This window comes from Sminthopsis crassicaudata, chromosome 1 (assembly GCF_048593235.1).
Source record: "Sminthopsis crassicaudata isolate SCR6 chromosome 1, ASM4859323v1, whole genome shotgun sequence".
In the NCBI taxonomy this organism is placed as follows: Eukaryota; Metazoa; Chordata; class Mammalia; order Dasyuromorphia; family Dasyuridae; genus Sminthopsis; species Sminthopsis crassicaudata.
The window spans coordinates 49,560,150-49,582,270 of NC_133617.1; the positions used below are offsets into that span (position 1 = coordinate 49,560,150).

At 40.4% G+C, this 22,121-nt stretch overlaps 1 protein-coding gene across 1 annotated transcript; it reads left to right on the forward strand.

Moving 5' to 3' along the window:
• The first annotated feature begins 127 nt into the window (after positions 1 to 127).
• On the forward strand, positions 128 to 21,355 carry SPMAP2 (sperm microtubule associated protein 2). Its single transcript, XM_074302038.1, has 8 exons — positions 128 to 395; positions 6,503 to 6,685; positions 6,890 to 6,951; positions 7,570 to 7,639; positions 9,322 to 9,439; positions 9,985 to 10,053; positions 13,564 to 13,723; positions 20,216 to 21,355. The coding sequence occupies exons 1-8, from the start codon at positions 265 to 267 to the stop codon at positions 20,452 to 20,454; spliced, it is 1,032 nt and encodes a 343-aa protein (XP_074158139.1). The 5' UTR covers positions 128 to 264; the 3' UTR covers positions 20,455 to 21,355.
• The last annotated feature ends 766 nt before the right edge of the window (positions 21,356 to 22,121 follow it).

Here is a 22,121-nt window from a genome sequence, read left to right on the forward strand (position 1 = left end):
TTGAGCCTACTCTAGCCCATTCTGGCTCCCAACCTTTTACTCTTGTCCATAGAAGATGAGGCAGCTACCAGGGTTTCCATGGTAACCAGGAGAGTGTTCCTTGTTTCCACGGTGACCAAATGCTTCCACTGGGGCCTTAGAACTTATGGCCAGTGCCTAAGGGGGGGGTGGGTAGGGAAAGAAGGAAGAAAAAGAGGAAGGAGTGATAAAAAAAAAGGTTCTTTAAGGAAGAGAATAAGCAAAGAAGCACTTCAGGGAGAGAAAATGGAAGGTATCCATCAAGATAATTTGTCCAGCCTCCCATGCCATGGGTCTTTAGTAGGGGATATTGAGCTGGAAGACTATCCCTTGGAAGACAGGCTTCCCTTGGAGGATATGATAAATGACGCAGAAAGGTATGGATGGGGAAAGGTGAAAGGAAGACGAATGAACAACCTCATCCTGGGACAGGGGAGGAGAAAAGAGATCTAGACTTCATCATCATCCAGTGTCTTAAATATCTGGATAAAAATGAAAAGAACGGGGAGGGGAGGAAGAAAGAGGACAACAAAATATTCAGCCTTAAAATCCAAATATTTGGATGATCCAAATGGCCCTATCCCTGATCATAAATTTAAGGTGTTGTCTCTTTCCTTCCTTTCATCCAGATTAGTGGAATAGTAGGAGGCAGCTTGGTATAATGGAAATAACATTAGATTCTTAAGTCAAGAAGTCATAGGTTCAAATCCTGGCTCAGCCACTTACCTACTATATGACCTTGTGCAAACCATTTCATATTTCTAGGTTTCTGTAAAGTGGAGTAATTGAACTAGCTAATTTCTAAAACCTGTCTCAGCTTTAAAGCTATGATTCTAATCCTATCATTTGGATTTGAACTCTAGTTTTGCTACAGATTAGTTTCAAACTAGAAAGGAGTTTAAGTCTACCCATCAAGACAGATATCATGGAGAGTAACTACAATGCAGAATGAAGAATCATTCTTAAGACACCCAAAGGTCCACAGGAAACAAAATCCAGGAAAAGACAGCAATAACACTCATAGTTTCAAATCTCTGCAGACAAATATGTGGATAAACAAGATGCAAAATTAATTAAATATCCTTATGTAAGGAGGCAAATTTGATCTCACAGGCATCAGTGAGACTTGGTGGGATGAGACCCATGAGTGTGGACGACTCTGGATAATCTCTCTTAGCTCCAGTCCGTTCTCTACACACAAGCTACATGATTAGGCGCAGATCTGACTGTGTCACTTACCTATGCAGTCATTTCCAGTAACTCCCTATAATCTCTAGAATAAAATGCAATCTCTACTTTTAAGGCCTTTTATAGACTTTTAAGACTTAGATAGATATATCATATTCAAAGAAACAAGACTAATAAAAAGCAAGGTGGGATTTGCATTTTATATTGAGAACATGAGAAAATACAGGAATTTAGAGTGGTGAAACATAGTGGAAGAGAATTGGATGGAGAGACACAAAGGTTTGGGGCACTGAATTATACTACCAATCCCTTGAGCAGAAAGAAGCAATCATAAATTTGGGAAGGGCACAGCTGAGTAATGACGAGGGACTTTTATTGTCTGGACATTTGCTATTGCTGTCCCTTTACCCAAATGCAGAGAAGCTACAAATGTCTTGATTTGACTTAATGCTCATTTTGTCAAGGGAAGCTTCATTTCTGGATCTGATCTTCACTGGTAGGAACTGGTTACTAGGGTGATAATGACAGAATCTTTGGAGCAATGTGAATTTATCATAAGGAAAGAGCAAAAAGAAGGGCAGGCTTCCATGCAACCCAGATTTGAGAAGAACACTTTCCAAAGAGTTCAGAGACAAAATAGGCAAGATCGAAAGGATTTATGTTCTACAGAGATACTCAGTCTGCTCAGAAGGGATAGAATTCTGTAAAAGAGAGAAGGATGTTACAGCAGTGTATCATAGCTGGCACATAGTAGGTGCATAATAAATATTTCTTGATTGTGATTATTAAGGTATCTGCTAAAATTCTTTCCACTAAAAGCAAAGGAGTTAATAACTTCTTGACTTTTTTGAATGATAATTTAATCATGAAATTATTCTCTCCAAAGTCATCAATGATTCTTAAGTGGCAAATCTGATGGTCTTTGCTTAGTCTTCATCCTTCCTGATCTACAGCCTCTGACACTGTTCCCCACTTTCTTTTTTTAACTCAAAGCTTTTGTGACACTGCTGTCTATCTGACTTCTCTCAATCTTTCTCAAAAACTCCAATCCTAACTAACTTACCGATTAAACATTTCACTGTATATTTTCCATGGTATATACCCTGTAAGCATCTTAAATTCAAAGTACCCAAAATAGAACCCAATATTTTCCTCCCCTCTATTCCAAACTCCCCTATTACTGTAGAGGGCATCTCCTGTCCCATTTCCCCAAGTTTGAAGCCTCAGGGTACTTCCTGACTCATTGTTCTCTCCCATCTTACTTTCCCAATCAGTTGTCAAATCGTATTTCTACTTTTGGGAGATAGAAACAAGATCTATTCTATTATATCAGTCTCGCCACTCACAGCCACCCCCTAAAACAGACTTTCATCATCTCTTCAGGACAGCTCCTGAGTGCCCCCAATCTTCCCTCTATGTTATCTTCCTTTTACTCTGTATTTTGAATATGTCTATTTGTTTATATGCTGTCTCTCTCATTAGAAAGTCTAAACATGTATATAGTACCTAGTATATGCCAAATACTTTACAAATATCATCTCATTTGAGCTTTGTAACAACTCTTCACATATATAAATCATATATATGTGTGTGTATATATATGTATATGCATATTTTTATTTATATATGTATTTCCATATCATATCCCCACTTTGCAGTTGAAGAAACTGAGGCAAGTAAAATGAAGTGACTTTCCCAGGCTCTCGGAGATAGTAAATGTTTAAGGCTGGATTTGAATTTAGGCCATCCTGACTCCAGAACCAACCCTTTTAACCACTGTGACACTTGACATACTATTAGTATGTAAGCTCCTTGAGAATAAAGATGATCACTCTGATGGACTTGGCTCTTTTCATCAATGAACTGATTTAGGCCAGTTCCAATGTTCTTGTGATGGAGAGAACCATCTGCAACCAGAGAGAGGATTATGGGAACTGAATATAGATCACAGCATAGAATTTTCACCTTTTTGTTGTTGTTTGCTTGCTGTTTTTTCTTTCTCATTGTTTTCTTTTTTGGTCTGATTTTTCTTGTGCAGCATGGAAATAGTGTAGAAGAATTGCATCAGTTTAACATATAAGAGATTACTTGCTATCTATGAGGGGTGGAGGAAGGGAAGGAGAAAAATATGGAACACAAGATTTTTCAAGGGTAAATGTTGAAAACTATCTTTGCATATATTTTGAAAATAAAAATATATTATTTTAAAATTTTTAAATATTTTTTAATTTTAAAATTTTAAAAATTTGTTTAAAACAATGAAAAAAGAAAACCCCCAAAAGGATATCATAAAAGAAAGCATAAAGAGAAAAAGAAATAAGGATGATATTATTATTTTAGTGTGAGTATCCTCACTCACACTCAGCTCAGCAAAGTGCCTGACACATACTAAGCCCTTAATATTTTATCTATCTATCTATCTATTTATTTACCTACTTCTCCATTCTCATCAGCTTCCATGGGTTTAGTTATCATCCCTGTACAAATGTCCCATATCTATTTATTTAGCTTCATTCTCTCTTAAGTCTTGTTTTCTCATCTGTCTTTTGGTTAGTTTGAACTGGATGTCCATTAAACATCAACATGTCCAAAACAGAACTCATTTCCCCAAAACTCACTCCTCTTCCATACTTCCCTATTTCTCTCAAAGGCATCAACATTTTTCCAGTCTCCCAATGTATCACCTCAGATTATGTTCATCTCTTTACTCCACATACTCAAATATTTGTCATATTTTTTCGTTTCTACCTTTATAACATATTCGCATCCAATCCCTTCTCTCTGCACACAGACATCACCTTAATAAAGACTATCATCACCTCTTGCCTGATGAACAATAATAACTTCAAAGAGATCTTGCCTACATTTTTGCAGCAGCTTCCTGAATGATCATTCTGCCTCAAGGCTCTCATACCTCCAGTCCATTGTGTACACCAAGCTACCAATGTAATTACATGCAGATCTGTCACCTACTCAATCACTTCCAAATGTTCCCTATTACCTCTAGGATAAAATACAATCTTTTAGCTCTTAGGGCTCTTTACAAACTGAGCCCAACTAATCTTTTTTGCCTCACTATGAATTATTCCCCCTCCCCAATCCAAAATTCAGCCAAACTGACCTTTTTCTGTTTCTCACACAAAAGTCCATCTCCCAACTCTCTGCCTTTCTTCTTTTTTTAGGAAAGTCCAGCCTACTTTTTGAAATGCACTTATTGCTCATCAGCTTGGAACTGATGCATGGTATGACAAGAAGGGGCAGTGAGATGACCCAGTGGATAGAGCATTGAGCTTAGAGTTGGGAAGACTTATCTTCCTGAGTTCAAACCTAGTTGTGTGACTCTGGGCCAGTCACTTCACCCTGTTTCCCTTAGTTTACTCATGTGTAAAATGATTTGGAGAAGGAAATGTCAGACAGTTTCGGTGTCTTTATCAAGAAAACCCCATGTGAGTTCATAAGGAATTGGATACGACTAAATATGGCCACTTTTGAATGTGACTGAGATGGAGTGGAGGAGTAGGTTCAGGGAAATAAGCAAGTTGAGGATCTAGGTTAGAGTGTCTGAGAGAGTATCAATATGTGGTTGAAATTCCCAAATATGAGAGTAGAAGTTAAGGAGGAAATTCTATGTTCTGAAGAAAGAAGAATATCCAGTAGGTAGATAACAGCTACTAGAATTTTGATTGGATAGTTGTTATTGTTTTTCTTTCTCAAACAAGGACCAGTGACATTCAAGGGTAGTGATCTGAAGAGGAAGGGGAAAGAATAGGAGAGTTTGATAGGAGAGAAGGAAGTAGATGTGGAAGAAAAAAGAGGAAGGTAGAGAAGAAAAAGAGGGAGAAGAAGAGAAGACAGAAGAGAAGAAGAGAGAGGAGAAGGTGGTGGTAGAGAAGGGGGGAGAGAAAGGGGGAAGAAGAGGGAGGTAAACTCTAAAAAAGTAGGGACAATTGTATCCCCATCATCTAGCACTGTACCTGGCACATGATTGTTTAATAGATGTTTTGAGAGAAGAAGGTGAAGAAAGTAGGAGACAGATATTAGTGACGGGGGGGCTACATTCTGAAGGTTATAGTTGAAAGACAAAGGCCCTCAAATGAGAAGATGTACAGAAAGGCAGAGGAAGCAGGTAGGTGGCTCAGTGGATAAGAGCACTGGTCCTGAGACCAGGAAGACCTGAGTTCAAATCTAAACTATGTGATTTTTGGGCAAGTTACTCAATCTGTTTGCCTTGGTTTCCTCATCTGTAAAGTGTATTGAGAAAGAAAACGGCAAACCACGCTAGTATCTTTGCCAAAACAAACAAATAACAAACAAATAAATTATATGATCCATGGGGTCATTAAGAGTTGAAAACTACTGAACAACAACATAGATGGGGTAATGGCTATCAATCATTATTGATTTTGATATTAATTAATTGATCAATTAATAATATATTACACAATCACATATAATTATAACGATATATTAATAATATTGCTAATTTATTTAATATTAATTTATTATTATTAATATAATTAATAATGTAGTATATAACTAATATTAATAGTTATTGTTAATTAATGTTAATGATCTTAAATATATGTATAATATATAATTTATATAATCATATAATTAATTATATCTATGTGTATTTAATCAATTTAATTTAATTAATCAATTAATAATATTAATAGTTATTGTTGATTAATGTTAATGATCTTTATTATTTATAAAATGGAAAATATTAATTAATTGATATTATTGATTATTATTGATAGAAACTTTCCCTGAAACTTTGCCCTGGGGCAAGCTAAGACAGCTCAATCCGAGTTGGGCATTTTATAGCTTCATAGAGTAGCAAAGGCTATTAAAAGAGCATTAGAGCACGAAGGGCATCTGAGTGCAAAGCAGGAACTTTGGCACACAGAAGGTCAGAAGCTAGAAAGAGACCTTCATCCACAGAACCCAAAAGATCCTAGAATCTCAGAGATGGATGAGATCTCAGAATCCATACTCTATAACTCTGAAGGTTTTACAATCTGAATAAAACTCAGACTATGTGACTCCAAAGGGCCCTTAGAGACCATCTAGTTCAGTCCCTTCACCTTAAAATGATGTGCCCCCTCATGGGAATTGAGTCCCAAAGGAGAAGTTCAAGGTCACACAAGGTGGCAAAATGGCAGCACTGGGTTTTGAGCCCAAGGTTCTCAGACAGGGATCTTTCCATGACTCCCCATTCTGGGTTTGTGTCCCTAATTTTGCACCCTCTACAGCCTTCTTCTGCCCTCAATCCTAATACCAAGTTCTTCCCAAGGGAGCTCCTCTCACATCCTTCTCTACAAGATGATGAAATGCCAGATGTCATCGTCACTGAGCTTCGGACATGGAAGAAGAGTAATCATCATCCTCACCATGGCCCTCGACAGCGCAGAATATGCCATCACAGGATCAATGAGCTGGCCAAGCCCAAGGTCAACCATCAGATTGTAGTAGACAGGTATGGACTCGATCAGGAGTATCACTGAGGAATAGGAAGAAGGATGGAAAGATCTCAGCCTCTAGTCACTTAATTTCCTCCATCTGTAAAATGGGGACAGTTCAGGCTTCTGGGTCTTGGTTTCCTCATATATAAAATAGGAGGGAATGGGCTAGGTTGTATCTGAGGTTGTTTTCAGCTATAAAATTCCTTGATTTCTTCCAGGCCTTCAGTATATTGGACAGATAAAATACAACCAGATACTACTCTCAGTGTGACTTCTCCTAGTAAGTCAAGCCTCTGTTCTGTGCCCAGCTTCTTTACCCATTATCCCTAGAATGTCCTTTTCTTCCTCCATCTGTGCTCTCCCCCTGCCCACTGGGCAGCCATGTGGACCCAGGAAAAGCCTAGTAACCACCCGTGGGTTACAGAAGTAAGTGTATCCCAGGATGTAATATCATCCGAATGTCCTCTTCCCTTTCCCACCCATAAAATGAAGTGTTTGGCTTTGATGATTTATGGCGAAGATTCCTTATCTGGGCTCTAACATCTGTCCATGTTCTGACATCTTGTGTCCTATGTTCTAAAGTCCCTCTCAGACCTGTTTTAAGGTCCTACCCAGTGCCAATATCATGGGTTCTGAGGCATTCTCAGACATTCTATATTCTAGGGTCTAAGTTCTGACATTCTGTACTCTTTGTTTAGAGGTCCCTCCCATTCCGAGATTCCACATTTCCTGCCTATGTTTTGAATTGGATTTGATTTAAACGCAGCTTTTTCAGGAAGGTGCCTCTTGTGCAGCACAAGGGGCCATTTAAGAGCTGTCGCTTCCTACTTGTCAGAAGGATGTAGGACTAATTCATGGGCTGTTTGTTTTTTTTGTTTTTTGTTTATTTTATTTGTAGTTGTGACGCCAAGACTTGAAGAGCTCTCTAGACCCAAACGGTTCTATTCAACCTACTACAATGAAAGCAGGTAAGAGGGCTGAAAAGGGGACAGTATCTACGACAGAAGATAAAGGCGGACTGCCCACTCCACTCCACCCCCACCCCCCCAGCATTGCTCCTCCTGGCTTCATCTGGAATCCTAGGCAAAGCTGGAAAAAATCTGAGGGGGCAAAAAGACGGCTTCTGAGGTCCCTCTCAGCTCTGACATTCTCAGTGCTATAGACTAGTCTCCTAGAGTATTAGGAATGGAAAGTACCTTATAGAATATTTGGTATAATCTCCCTTATTTTAAAGATGAGAAGTCTTAAGGACCTATGTCCCAAGGGTTCTCCCAGCATTTTGTTTTCTGAGGGCCCTCCCAGCTCTGACCTCCTGGGTTCTAAGGGCCCTCCCAGTTCTGATCTCCTGGGTTCTAAGGGTCCTCCCAGCTCTGACCTCCTGGGTTCTAAGGGCCCTCCCAGCTCTGACATCCTGGGTTCTAAGGGTCCTCCCAGCCCTGACCTCCTGGGTTCTAAGGGTCCTCCCAGCTCTGACCTCCTGGGTTCTAAGGGCCCTCCCAGTTCTGACCTCCTGGGTTCTAAGGGCCCTCCCAGCTCTGACCTCCTGGGTTCTAAGGGCCCTCCCAGCCCTGACATCTTGGGTTCTAAGGGCCCTCCCACTCTGACCTCCTGGGTTCTAAGGGTCCTCCCAGCTCTGACCTCCTGGGTTCTAAGGGCCCTCCCAGCTCTGACATCCTGGGTTCTAAGGGCCCTCCCAGCTCTGACATCCTGGGTTCTAAGGGCCCTCCCAGCTCTGACTTCCTGGGTTCTAAGGGCCCTCCCACTCTGACCTCCTGGGTTCTAAGGGCCCTCCCAGCTCTGACCTCCTGGGTTCTAAGGGCCCTCCCAGCTCTGACCTCCCAGGTTCTAAGGGCCCTCCCAGCCCTGACCTCCTGGGTTCTAAGGGCCCTCCCAGCTCTGACCTCCTGGGTTCTAAGGGCCCTCCCAGCTCTGACCTCCCAGGTTCTAAGGGCCCTCCCAGCCCTGACCTCCTGGGTTCTAAGGGCCCTCCCAGCCCTAACCTCCTGGGTTCTAAGGGCCCTCCCAGCTCTGACCTCCTGGGTTCTAAGGGCCCTCCCAGCTCTCACATTCCAGATTCTAAGGGCCTTCCCAGCCTTGACACTCTTTATTCTAAGCCCCACTCCTGCTCCAGCACTGACCATCCTTGTGGTATGATTCTAACCAGCATCTAAGTTCTGGTCTGGGAGCCCTGTTATTGTTGATGTACTCAGGCCCTTGAAGGGAAGCACTCAAGACTCAGCCTATTCCTTCTGGTAATTAAATAAGGATAACTGGAACCTTTTGGAGATGTCCTTAACCACCCAGAGCCTATCACCTCCTGCTTACCCATTAGCACCAGAAAGGGACAGACACTTCATCATTCCCCAAACTTAAAGTTATTTGCCCGGAAAGTGGGAGATGTTGCACTAACCCCTCCCAGCTCCACCCTACAATGTATGTATGGAATATGGAGATCTGTGCCCCAGCACACCTCCAAGAGAAATGTCTGGTCTGTGTGCCAAGCTGAAAATGGATGGCTGGCCCTGCTGGGGAGGAGGGAAGGGAGGCAGATCTCACCCAGGCAGGTGCACCCAGAGTGCACCCAGGAGTACTGAGAGGAGGAGGGCTCTCTGTTGTGATGTTCCCTGGGGGCTGATCCTCCCGGTCTCAGGTCCACACCCATTTGGCCCATCTCTCGAGCATCCCTGGAGGCCAAAGCTTCTCCTCGTCTGAAAGTGCTTGCGTATCCAAAGATTCGGAACAACATCTGGGTCGTGGATCCTTCTGAGGTACGTGTCTCCTCACGCTCTCTCCCTGCCGGGCCCTTCTGGAGTGGTCACCACTTCTTCCATTCCCCATTATCACACCAAAATATTCTTCTCCTTGGTGGTGGGAGGGAGGATGCCAGAGGATATTACAAGTTCCTAGTACCCCCGGGTTCTATTCCTTGAGTTATACTGAATGATGGCAGAGCCTCATTCTTTAAGTCAACAATCAATATAATTACCCATTATGTATTGGATGCCAGATGACTGGGGAGGGAAGAAACAAATTTTGGATAAGACCTGATCCCTTCCCTCATGGAGCTCCCAGTTTACTAGGACAATAAGACACGAATACAGAAAACTGATTATAATGTGGGATGTTTCAGAGGAGCTTGTTAGAGATATACAATACATTATGTGAGTCCTGAGGACATAAGGTCATTACTGAGTGGAAAGTTCTCTAGGGGAAATACTTCTAAGAACAATAAAGGACAGATTTTCTCATTTCTAGCAAGTATGGAGAGCAGATATCTGTGTAGAGTGTGAAATATTTGTGTTTCTATTAACAGCCAGGGGATTGGTATGCAAGCTCAAATGCAAGCTCAAAAGGAAAAGAGATATCCATACCTGAGGAGAAGGTAAATGAGCCAGGGAAAAAATGCCTCTAATATTAATTATAAAAAAGAATAAAGTTTTCTTTTTTTAAGTGTGTGTAGATACATATTTGTATATACATATAAATATACATAAGCACATGTATGGAAAGAGAGAAACGGGAGAGAGAAAGGAAGAAAGGGAAGGAGAGGAGAAGATGAGAAACAGGCAGAGACAAAAAGACAAGAGAGAGAGAGAGACAGAGAGACAGAGAGAGAGACAGAGAGAGAGAGAAAGAGAGAGAGAGACAGAGAGACAGAGAGAGAGACAGAGAGACAGAGAGAGAGACAGAGAGAGAGAGACAAAGAGAGAGAGACAGAGAGAGAGAGAGAGAAGGAGACAGATGGACAGACAGAAACAGAGATGAGAAAAGGAGAAAGATGAAGGATAGAGATGAGGCAAAAAGAGGATAGAGAGAAGAGAGGAAAAGAAGAGAGAAGAGAAAAGAGAGGAAAGGACAAGAAAAAAGGAAAGAAGAAGAGGAGAAACAAAGTCCCAAAATTCTTAGGACAGTTATAACACTATATAAGAACAGCTTTGTTGTGACAGCCAACAAGAAGTTGTTAGGTCATGAAAGTAACAGGAATAAAGAAAGAAGAAGGATCGCTGTACATTTATGTTCAAAACACTGATAAGAAACCCTTCCTGAACAAAAAAGAACTGTACTCTCTGGGGAGGAAGCAGCTTTTTCACCTTCAAGTAGTAATGATTAGGTTTGAAATGCTTCCAGGAAAGAACTCATCCAATAAGAGTCGGAAGAAGAGAAGAGGAGAGGTACTTGTACAGACCTGAAAATGATTCACATCTTGATTTTAAAAGAAAAAAAAAAAGGAACAGAACAGAACAGAGACTGCAAACAATATATAAGTGAGCTAGGCTTCAGTTCTTGGTGAAATCTGAAAATGTATCTCTAAAATGTGTTTCCATGGAGGATATGTGTGCATTACCTATCTTGTCTATTCACATGGGTTAACAAAATGTGGCTCATGGGAAGCAAAAGATGAACTCTGAACCACTTCTGAAGAAAGGAGGAGACCCAGCATGACAGTTGCTAATGGAAGGGCAGGCAAGCCCCTAGGGTGCCAACAGGCTGGGCACTCTCATTTCGTCTCCAAGAAGGGCCAGACCAACCACATCTATCTGTCCTTTCTAGAAGTCTAGAAGTACAAAAGTTCAAAAAAAAAATCTGTTTCCCTTAACAGTTGCCCTTGAAGGGGGAGAGTTACAAAAACTTGTGTCAGCCATTTAATTCTTCCAACCAAGACTTACATAAAAAGGCTGACTCCATCTGAATTGGGCTGATTTCATCTTCCTGAGTTCAAATCTAGCCTCAGACATAAAATAATTGTGTGACTCTGGACAAGTCACTTAATTCTACCTCAATTTCCCCATCTGTAAAATGAACTGGAGAAGGAAATGGCAAACTACTCCAGTATCTTTGTCAAGAAAAGCCCAAATGGGATTATGAAGAATCAGACAACATCATAAGGGAATCGAAATCCAAATTCCATCAAAATTAGATTAGACTTGTAGATCATAGGAACAGTATAGATATATTTTAGGAAAGTGTTTGACAAAGTCACATGTTTGTGTGGAAGAAAAAATAGTTTAGAGAATACAACTGCAGAACTATTCAATGGCTAGGCCCACTGTTGTTATTAATGATTCAAAGGCATCTCAGAGGGAGGGATACCATGCCTCATAAGCTGGTTTTTGGTCCTGTGTTAACCTTTTGCTCAAGGATTAAATGAAAGCTTATCAAATACTTATCAAATATACAAATTACATCAAGCTAATAAGCAAGATCTAAACAGAGAACCAGAGCAGCGAGGTAGCACTATAGTGCACAGAAGGCCGAGTCTGGATTCAGGAAGATCAGATTCAAATTTGGCCTTATGAACTTAAAGCTGCGTGACTCTGGGCAAGTCATTTAACCCATTTGCCTCAATTTACTCAACTGTAAAATAGGAATAATACTAGCACCTACTTCCCAGTTGTTGTGAGGAACAGATGAGGTGATAACTATAAAATGTTTAGCAATGTTTGGCACATAATGTTACACAAATGTTAGTTATTGTTATTATTAGAGTTGAAAGGAACTTTAGAAATCATCTAATCCAACCTCCCTCAGACAATGGGGATTCAGGATACAAATAGCTCTGGACAAGCAAGAATGCATTGGGTTGAATCCAATACAATGAAATTTAATAGTCATAAATAGAAAGTCACATACTTGAATTAAAAAAAACATTTAACTTAATGTGATCAAGGGGGAAGGGAAAAGCATGGGTAGACAGGAGTTATTGAGAGAAAGAGTGGGTTTTTTTTTTTGGAGGAGGTAATTCTGCAGTCAGCACAATACCTGGAACATAGTAGATATTAAATATTTGTTGACTTGACTTGACTTGATTTACTTTTCCTGACAAAAGACGCAGGACATAAGAACAACAAAAATCAACATGATGTGGTAGCCAAAAGAGCTAATGAAATCTTGGGCTAATTTCAAAAAATGAGAAGATCCCTGTCTTCCTTTTCTCTGCCCCAGTCATAACATCTGAAATAGGCTGTCCCATTCTGACTGAACATTTTAGCTAGGACATAGACAAGATAATTTCCAATGTAGTTATGTAGGAAGATAATAAAGGATTTTGTCCCATGATGATTAGCTGAAATTAGCTTGGAAAACAGATGATTTAGGAGGAACAGAATAGTCATCTTCAAGTATTTGGAGGGCTGTCATATGGAAACTATTTCTCCTCTTAGTTTTGGGACTTTTTCCTGACTTGTTCTGCTTGGTCCCAGAGGACAGAACCAGAAACAATGGGAGGCATTTTAGAAAGAGATGGATTTAAATTAGATGTCAGGGAAAAAATATGTCCCAATAGTTAGAGCAGTCTAAAAGTAACAGGTAGAAGCCTGGCACTTAAGTGACTCACTTGAGTTAACAGGGGCAGGATGTGGCAAAGCCACGATATATTTATATCTGGGATCTCCAAGTTCAAATGGAGTTATTGTATCCATCTCTGGACCTGCAGACAAGCCCCCTCCTTAAATAGTCCTAGTTATGTCTTACCTAATTTTAACTGGAAAAACCCTTCCCTCTCACCTTATGGCTTCCCCAGCTTCCTTCAAGTCTCAGCTCAAGAGCCACCTTGTGCAAGAAGTCTTTTCTAGTCCTCAGTTTTAGTGACTACCTCTGAGACTAAGCCCAATATATCCCATAACTACCTAGTTTGCACAGTGGTTTGTATGGTGACTCCCCTATGAGAAGGAGAGCTCCTTGAGGGCAGGGGGCTGGTTTTTGCCTTTCTTTGTAACCCAGGCATCTGTAAGGATAACTGCTGTAAGTGTATAATGTTTATAGCCTGAATGATGTTCTAGATCTGTGCGTTAAGGTGAGCAGAGGGGAGGGGGAGAGAGGGATGGTAACGTGTCAGCCCCTTCCCCACGTCACATATTTGCTTTCCTCCTCCTTCCTTCCTTCCCTTCCCTAGATGCAGGTATCAAAGGCAACACAGGTAGCCCAAGCCAAATCTCGGACCCTGGAGCTGGCAACCCCCAAAAGCAAAAGCCTGTCGGGTACTGAATGGTTCCTTGAACCAAAGGCTAATAATAAGCGTTCTCCAGACTTCAACCGGATCTACAACTTGGCCAGTAGGTTGCCTACATTGGGAATGTTTCCAGTTACTAGCAACTCTGTTTTACTTCCCCTCTAATTCTAGGGGAGAAAAGAAGCTGAGACTTGGGAGGGAAAATGGAGAAAGCTTACACTATCCACTAGCCTTTCTAGTAGGAACTAACAGCCTCCCTCATGTCACCCCTCTCCATTGACTTTACTTAGTGCCCCAGGTTCCACCATCAGAAATTAATTCTTACCTTCACAATAGTATTTTGTTGTTGTCTTGTGTCATGCTTTATAACCCCATTTGTGGTTTTCTTTGCAAAGATGCTGGAGTGGTTTTCCATTTAATTTTCTAACTCATTTTGCCAATGGGGAAACTGAGGCAAACAGAATCCACCCTGCCCAAGTCACACAGCTAGTAAGTGTCTGAAGCCCCATTTGAATTCAGGTTTTCCTACTCCAGACCTAGCATTCTGTCCACTGTGCTACCTAGCAGCCCCTAATAATATGCTATATTATTATATACTTCATAAACACATAGAAATGTAAGTTATTGTTGTCATTACTATTCTTCTTATAAATAGGCCCAGAACTTTTATAATTAACAAACATTTATTTTCTCTCCCTGTCATTTCCCCCAATTTAAAAAGGAGTAAAGGAACAGATATACATAGTCATGCAAAACAAATTCCCTCGTTGTCTATGTCCAGAAGCATTATCTTCTTCTGTACCTTGAGTTTAGCATTCCTCTATCAAAAGATGGGCAGCACATTTCATCAAAAGTTCTCTGGAATTGTGATTGATAATTGCAGTGAACAGAGTTCTTAGTCCTTCAAAGTTCTTTGTCTTTACAATGTGATGATTACTATATAAATTGTTCTTCTGGTTCTACTCAATTCACTCTGCATCAATTCATACAAATCTTCCCAGGTTTCTCTGAACTTATCTTGTAACCTCATCTCTTACGACACAATTTCATTCCACTATATTTATACAAAATAATTTAACCAGCCGTTACCCAATTGATGAGCATCTCCTTAACAGCCAACAAGGTTTTGACTATGGATCCCACAATAGACCATATCTGTTTTCCAAAGACCAGCCTACTTTTGTACAAAACAGACTATTACCACCACTCTGGACATTTGGTAATAAATATAATAACCCATGAAAAAAAAAGAAAAATGCAAAAAGCTTCTATTCGTGCATCCCCTTCCACTTCAGCGATGGTAAGAAAAGGAGGCAGCAGACACTTAAGACTCACATAAGTTTTAGACAATCTATAAACATTAACAGCTGTTGAGACTCTGAATAAGAGCTCTTTATCCAGTGATGGAGTGACTAAACCGTGGAGAGACTGAATCATATCAGTGTTGACGTTCTTGCTATAAATGAAAACAGAAGACAGAAAAAAGTTGCCACTAAATGGAAGGATGGTTTGTAAATTCTCTTTGAAGAGATGAACGATGAGGACACCAAAAAAAAAAAAAAAGGTGGAAAATTACCTCAACCAGCAAACATTTGATTGACTTACTAAGTTGAGAGATGTGGATGTCAAAAAAAATTGGTTTAAAATATAAATTCAGAAGCAGTATAAAAACTTTATAGGGAATGTGGGGAGAGACTAAGCCAAATCATTCTGAAAGCATTTAAGGATAAAATTGGAAGGAGAACAACAGACCCTGTAAAATGGAAAACATTGGTTAAAAAAAAAAAATTAGAATTATTTTTAAAGGACAGAGGCCACAATACTGGGGACCCTTACTTCACAGAAAGACTTCACCAGAGATTGAAGCAAAGAAAAAGAGAATGGGGGAGATCTTGCCAAGTGTTTCTTAGGTATGGTACCGAGAACTAAGACTCTCTGAGAAGAGGTTTGAAGGCAGTCAGGAAAATCAGGAAGAAGAGATGAGAAGGGGGAGCATTCCAGGTATGAGAGATAGCCAGTGCAAATGCCTGGAGTCTGGAGATGGAGTGTACTGTGAGGGAAACAGCAAGATCAGTGCATGGCAGAAAATGGGAGAGGATACTGGGTGTGGACAGGGGAAGCAGAGTTTGAATAAGATGCAAGAACATTGTAAAGATGGAGAGGCATCGGTTGTGAAGAGCATTGAGAGTCAAACAGCATGGCCTGGAGTCAAGAAGACCTGACTTCACATCTCAACCTCAGAAATTACTTAACTTCTGCTTGCCTCAGTTTCATCATCCATAAAATGGAATCATAGCACCTATCTCCCAGGGTTTTTGTGAGGGCCAAATGAAATAATAATTGCAAAGTGCACAGTGCTTGACACATAGTAAGTGCTGTATAAATGTTAGCTATTGTTATTGTTGTTTGTGGTGGTGGTGGTGATAATGGAAGCAATAAAAAGCCTTTGGAGTTTAGAGTAGGGAAGTGAGATGCTCAAACTTACACATAGGGTTAGATCACTTTAACAGCAGAGTGAAGAATGGAGTAAAAAAAGATTTAAGGCAGGAAGACTCAGCAGGATATTCCAAGAATGAGGTGATGAGGGCTTGCACCAATCACTGAATTAATGAGCATTTATACAGTGCCTTCTGTGTGCTGGGCCAAGCACTGGATATATAAAGAAAGGCAAAAGATACCTTGGTGAGGTAACAATCTAATAGGGAGACAATAAGCAAACACACACCCACACAAATAGAGAGGGGACAAATAGGAGATAACAAGAGAGGAAAGTCGGTGAATTTAAGGGGGATTAGAAAAGGCTTTTTGCATGTAGAAAGTAGGATTTTAGTTCAGACTTGTAGGAAACCAGGGAAGCCAGGAGGGGGAGATGAGGAGAAAGAGAATTCCAAGCATGAGAGACAGCCAAAGAAAATGTCTGAAGCTAAAAGATGCACTATCTTAATGGGAGGATTAGTGAGGAGATATTTTCGTCGAATTAAAAAACACCTGTAGGAGAGTAAGCTGTAAAAAGACTGCAAAGGTGAGAGGTGGGGGAAGGTTATTAAAGTCTTTGAATGCCAAATAGAAGATTTTATATAATCTTGGGGCTGTTCGGAAGCCGTCGGAATTGGTTGTGTACAGAAGACAACGTGGTCAGACCTGACCTTTTTAGGAAACTCACATTGGCATTTGAATGAAGATTGAATTAGAATGGAGAGAGATTAGGAGAATAGTTTTGCCCTCAACAGTAATGGAAAAGTTTAGAAGGGGGAAAATTTTTAGTGTAAAAATAAAAATTCAGTTTTTACTCATATTGGGTTGAAGATATCTATTTTGAGATATTTATAATGTGAAATTGGAAGTCAGCAGAAAGGTTAGGGCTAGGTAGATTTGAGAATCATAAGCATAGAGATGATAATTGAATTCAGCTAATCACCAAATGAACAAGTTAGAATAAGACGTGGAAAAGAACTCTCTGGGATATCCATGGTTGGCAGTCATAACCTGGATGAGTATCCAGCAAAAGAAACTAAGAAGGGATCATCAGACAAGTAGGAGGAGAATTATGAGATCCGCTTCTCAAAAACCTAGAAGAAAGTATCAAAGAGGAGATGGCGGTCAGCAGTGTCAACGACTACACAGAGGAAAAGGAGAATGAGGACAGAAAAGGCCATTGGATCTGGCAATTAAGGGATCTTGGTAACTTTGAAGAGAGTAGTATTGGTAGAATAATAAAATCAGAAACCAGATTGTAAAGGGTTAACACAGAAGAGAGAAAGTGATGACCTCATAGGGTTTAGCCACCAACAGGAAGAAAGATACGGGATATTAGCTATGAGGAATGGAAAGATCAAAGGAGTGTTTTTTGAGGATGGGGGAGATATGGACATTTTTAGTTTTCTTTTTAAATTTCTTAATAGTATTTTTTCCAATTATACATAAAAATAGTTTTCAACATTAATTTTTATTAGATTTTTTTGAGGTCTAAATTTTTCTTCCTCCTTTCTGTCCCTCTCCCCTCCCCAAGACAGCGAGCGAACTAATAAAGATTATACATATACAATCACTTAAAATATATTTCCATATTAGTCATGTGGTAAAAGAAAAATCAAAAAAAGGGAAAAACCACCAGAAAGGAAAAATAGTATGTTTTGATCCACATTCAGACTCCTTCTTTCTCTGGATGTGGATGGTATTTTCCATCACAAGTCTATTGGAATTGTCTTAGATCACTGCACTGCTAGGAAGAGATAAGTCTATCATAGCTGATCATAACACAACGTTGTGGTTACTGTGAACAATTTTCTTCAGGTACTGCTCACTTTACTCAATATGGACATTTTTGTAGATAGTAGGGAAGCAGCTATTAGGGAGAAATTGGGGATAAAAAGAATAGTGGATATGATAGAGATGGCAATCTCTTGAAAGATTGAATCATTTGAGCATTTATTTGGAGGGATTAGCCTTGCCAAAGAGAAGGGTTTCCTGTGAGATAAGCATGGAGGCTGAGAGGGTGGCAGAAAGCATCTGGGTGATGTCAGATGAGAAGGAGGAGGAGAAGAGGGAACTATTTTTTCTTTAGTAAAATATGAGGCAAAGTTCTTACCTGAAAGGGTCAGGGAAGGGGAGTCAGGGAAGATTTCATGAAAAATAAAAAAGATTTGGAAGAGCCACTGTAGAATCTGAGATAGTGAATTAGGAGAGTGTAGCTGGATTGCCCAGCAGCAGGGAGGGCCCGATTGAGGTTATGTACAAGAAATTTATAGAGGACCCACTCAGAAAATTTTTATGATTTTTTTCATCTTTATTTAGCAGCATTTGTGTAGGAATGAAAAAAATGGATGGTGGGAGTTACTCAAGGCATGTCATAATGGGTAATATGAAAAGGGGATCAAAGACTGGGAGAAAAGGACATGTAAAATTTATTTGGTTCACCAAGGATTCAAGATGAGGGAAAGAGGAGTGATTAGTGAAGGGCTGATGGCCTGGGAGAAAACTAAGAATCTGGGGGATTGGGTCCTTGTATGAACGCAGAGCAAGATTTGATAAGAGAAGGGAGAAGAAAAGGTAGAAAGATTGTGATCTAATAAGGGAGCTTTCACTACCAGAGTGGTGACTGAATGAATGGAGATAAGGGGATATGTGAGATAGACATATTGTGAAGACAGAAATAAAACAAGATTTGGCATGAGAATGGATATGTGGGATGCGTGTGAGTTTTTGAGCCTGACTAATGTGAAAGATGATGGTGTTCTCTATTATTAAAGGAAATATGGAAAGAAGTCAGGGTTTGGTGGGGGGGGTGAAGAGAAAGTTCATGATGGTTGGTCTCTCTTTTCTTGTTAAAATAGGACAAGATCCTCTGCTGAAAAGGAGGGGGAAGGAGGTGATATAAATGGTTTGTGAAGAAAAGAATATTTAGAATAGTCTCAGAAGGGAAAAAACCAGGGTTAGTCAGGAAGAGTAGGAGAATGCTTAACAGCAAGAAAGGCCCAATGGATTTTAGATAACAAACTTATGGTGGATCCATTAATGAAGTTATGCAACTTCTCACATCTGTCAAGGATACCAGCAGCTCCTCACCCAGATTCAAAACTTCACTGTCATCCCTGATATCTCACTCCCATTCACCCTATAGTTCCCTTACCAAATCTTGTTGTTTCTGCTTCCCCTCCATGAGGTCTTCTCATATGTATCCCTCTTCTTCACTCATGTGGGCACCTCGGTAGTTCAGGCCCTTTCCATGACTACCTGCGCCATGGCGGTCGCCATCCAATTGATAATCTTGCCTCACGTCCATCCCTTTTGGAATACATCCCAAGTGGTTTTTGCTAAAGTTTAAGTCTAAGGCAGGTAGGTGAACAGTGGATAGAGTGCTGTTTTACAATCAGGAAGACTCTTCCTTGAATTCAAATCCAGCCTTAGACATTTATTATTAGGATAACTCTGGGCATCTTATGTTACCACCAACTCAAGAGAGTCTAGTAACTTCCTGTCATCTTCTTGATAGAGTGGATAAACTCTTCTGCTTAGCCTCTAACCTACCTTTCTAATTACAATTTTTTTTGGCAAGACAATTGGGGTTAAGTGATTTATCCAGATTTGAACTCAGGTCCTCCTGACTCCAGGGCCAGTGCTTTATCCACTACACCATCTAGCTGCCTCTATACTTGATTTCTTACCGTTCCTCACACTGCATGACACTCCATCACTTGTCTCCCTATCTTTGCACTAGCTATTCCTCATTTCTTTAAACACTCTCCTTCCTCACCTTCATTTCCTCAGGTCTTAATCAGGCAATCTGGGTTGAAATTGCTGCTGTGCTATTTATTGCTTGTTTAACCTTAGAAAATCAAGTCTTGAGAGCTGGAAAGGACTTTGGAGGTCATCTAGTTCAACCCTTCCATTTTACAGATGAAGAAACTGAGACTCCTCCCCTCATCAATTTTTTCATCTGAAAAATGAGGAATTGGATTGGATAAAAGAAGTATCAAAGTCCCTCCCAGCTGTTCAAAATTCGAAATTCCAAAATGCCCACTTCCTTAAATCTTCCTCCTTTAGTCTAGCCCACAGTTATGCCCCAAACTAACCCAAGTCTTGTCTGCTTTTGCAGTGCCCAAGATACTTGCTAATAACTACACCTATGACAAGCCCTGCTCCTGGGTGATCTCACATGGAACCAAGAACGCTGTGGCCAGTAAGCGGATTCTATATTTGGCCAAGCCTAAAGAGCGGAGAGATTTCAATGAGGGCCATGACCCCTACTATATCTCAATGGCTGCTATGAGGGCAGAGCCATCTCCCCGAATCTATGAGCTTGCCACCCCCAAAAGGGTAGCCAAAAGAATGTAAGAGCCTCGTGAACTTCATCATCTCACCCCTCTCGTACTCCTGAATGGCAGCAACCCAACCTCTTCTTCCAAGGAAACAACTCTATTATATCTTCCCTGTGCAATCTATTTTGAATGAGGAGGGGCAAATGGGGGGAAGGTGCAAAATAATAATACTATTAATTATAAGTGCTATAACAGTTAATATTTTTGTACAGTGTTTGTTTTACAGCCATTTGAGCTTCTTTCAGGGAAGGAAAACAGAACGGAGATTTTGATCTCCACTCTACAGAGTCAAAGAGAAATGAAAGAAATTTGTTTGAGTTTCACCAGAAATTAAGGGTTAGAATTAGAATTAGAATCCAGGTCTTCCAGCCCTGGCCTCTTTTCATTAGTGGATCTTACTGGGCCACGAGGTTGGGAAGAGAATCCAGGCTAACTGCTCTCAGGGGCTCAGTGTCACTGGCACGAGAGCCAAACATGTGGTTAGACCTGAATCAATAGATGATGAGCAGCAGTTGACCTCATGCTCACAAATGGGGCTCCAAAAAAATTAACGCAGGTTTTTGTCATTTAAGTAGGTCTGCAAATCCTTCAGACAGAAGCAAATGGCTTCCATTTTCGCCCTCTAGTGGCAACATCCTGCTTGCTCTCTGCTGGTGCACACTCTTTGATGAGTTCCTGCTCAGTTTTTGCACCTTCGAGGGTCCCAGGTCTGAAGAGCTTGTGCTTACTTACTATTTCAGGTGGGAGTGACAGACCCCAGATGCGCGTATGTTTCTGTAATTAGGCATTTGACTCAACTCTGTGATTAGAACTTTTTATCCTGCTGTGTCTCTTATTTGACTCTGTCTGAGGGCTCTTCCCCAAATTGTATTCATGTGTTTTCCCCTCTGGAAGAAAATAAACAAGCATTTATTTAGTATATGCTCTAAGCACTGTGTTAAACACTTTTAAAATATTGTCTTATTTGGTCTTCCCAATAACCCGAAGAAATAGGGGCTTTTATGGTCTATATGTTATCACTGAGGAAACTCGGGCAGACGGATGCTACAGCGATACACAATAAGTGTCTAATTTGAATTCAGGTTTTCCTGAACTTAGGTCTAATATTCTTATCACTAAGTCAACTCTAGAAGAAAAACTAAAGCATGTTTTTAGAAATTCCACTCATTTGCCTTCATAATAATAATAACCAACACTTATGTAGAACTTTAAAAATATTTCATATGATCCCTGCAACAATACTGGAAGATGAGATTTATAGATGAAAAACTGAGGCACAGCTAGTGAGTACCTCAGGCCAGATTTGAACTCGTCTTGCTCTCTGCTGTCCCAACTCTATGCTCATTATCAAATAGATTTGATTAAATTTTTTTAAAGGTATTTACTAATGTAAGACATTACAATCAAGACATTCCCCAGAAAGCTTTGGTGTACTCTTCTCCTGCCAAAAAAAACAAGTCCAAAGTGATCTCAAACAGAGAGAATATAGGTAGTGAGACACATATTACGAGACCTGGTTACTATGACCCTTTTGCTCTTAAGGTTCTCATGAATTTCCCCTTATGTATTTGTTGATCTCTGCTGGGCTCTGAGAGTTGCTGCCTTTGTAAAGTCCATATATGATCCTTCTTTTTGCCTTTTGGAGTCAGACCCCTCAAAGCTTGCTTTCCTTAACATGTCTAA

What these genes read in the sequence shown, in the direction of transcription:
- SPMAP2 (XM_074302038.1), top strand. Translation starts at nt 265, where the DNA reads ATGGAAGGTATCCATCAAGATAATTTGTCCAGCCTCCCATGCCATGGG. An exon ending in CATCAGATTGTAGTAGACAG is followed by an intron (nt 6,686 to 6,889) that starts GTATGGACTCGA and finishes GATTTCTTCCAG; the next exon opens with GCCTTCAGTATATTGGACAG. An exon ending in CCGGATCTACAACTTGGCCA is followed by an intron (nt 13,724 to 20,215) that starts GTAGGTTGCCTA and finishes CTGCTTTTGCAG; the next exon opens with TGCCCAAGATACTTGCTAAT.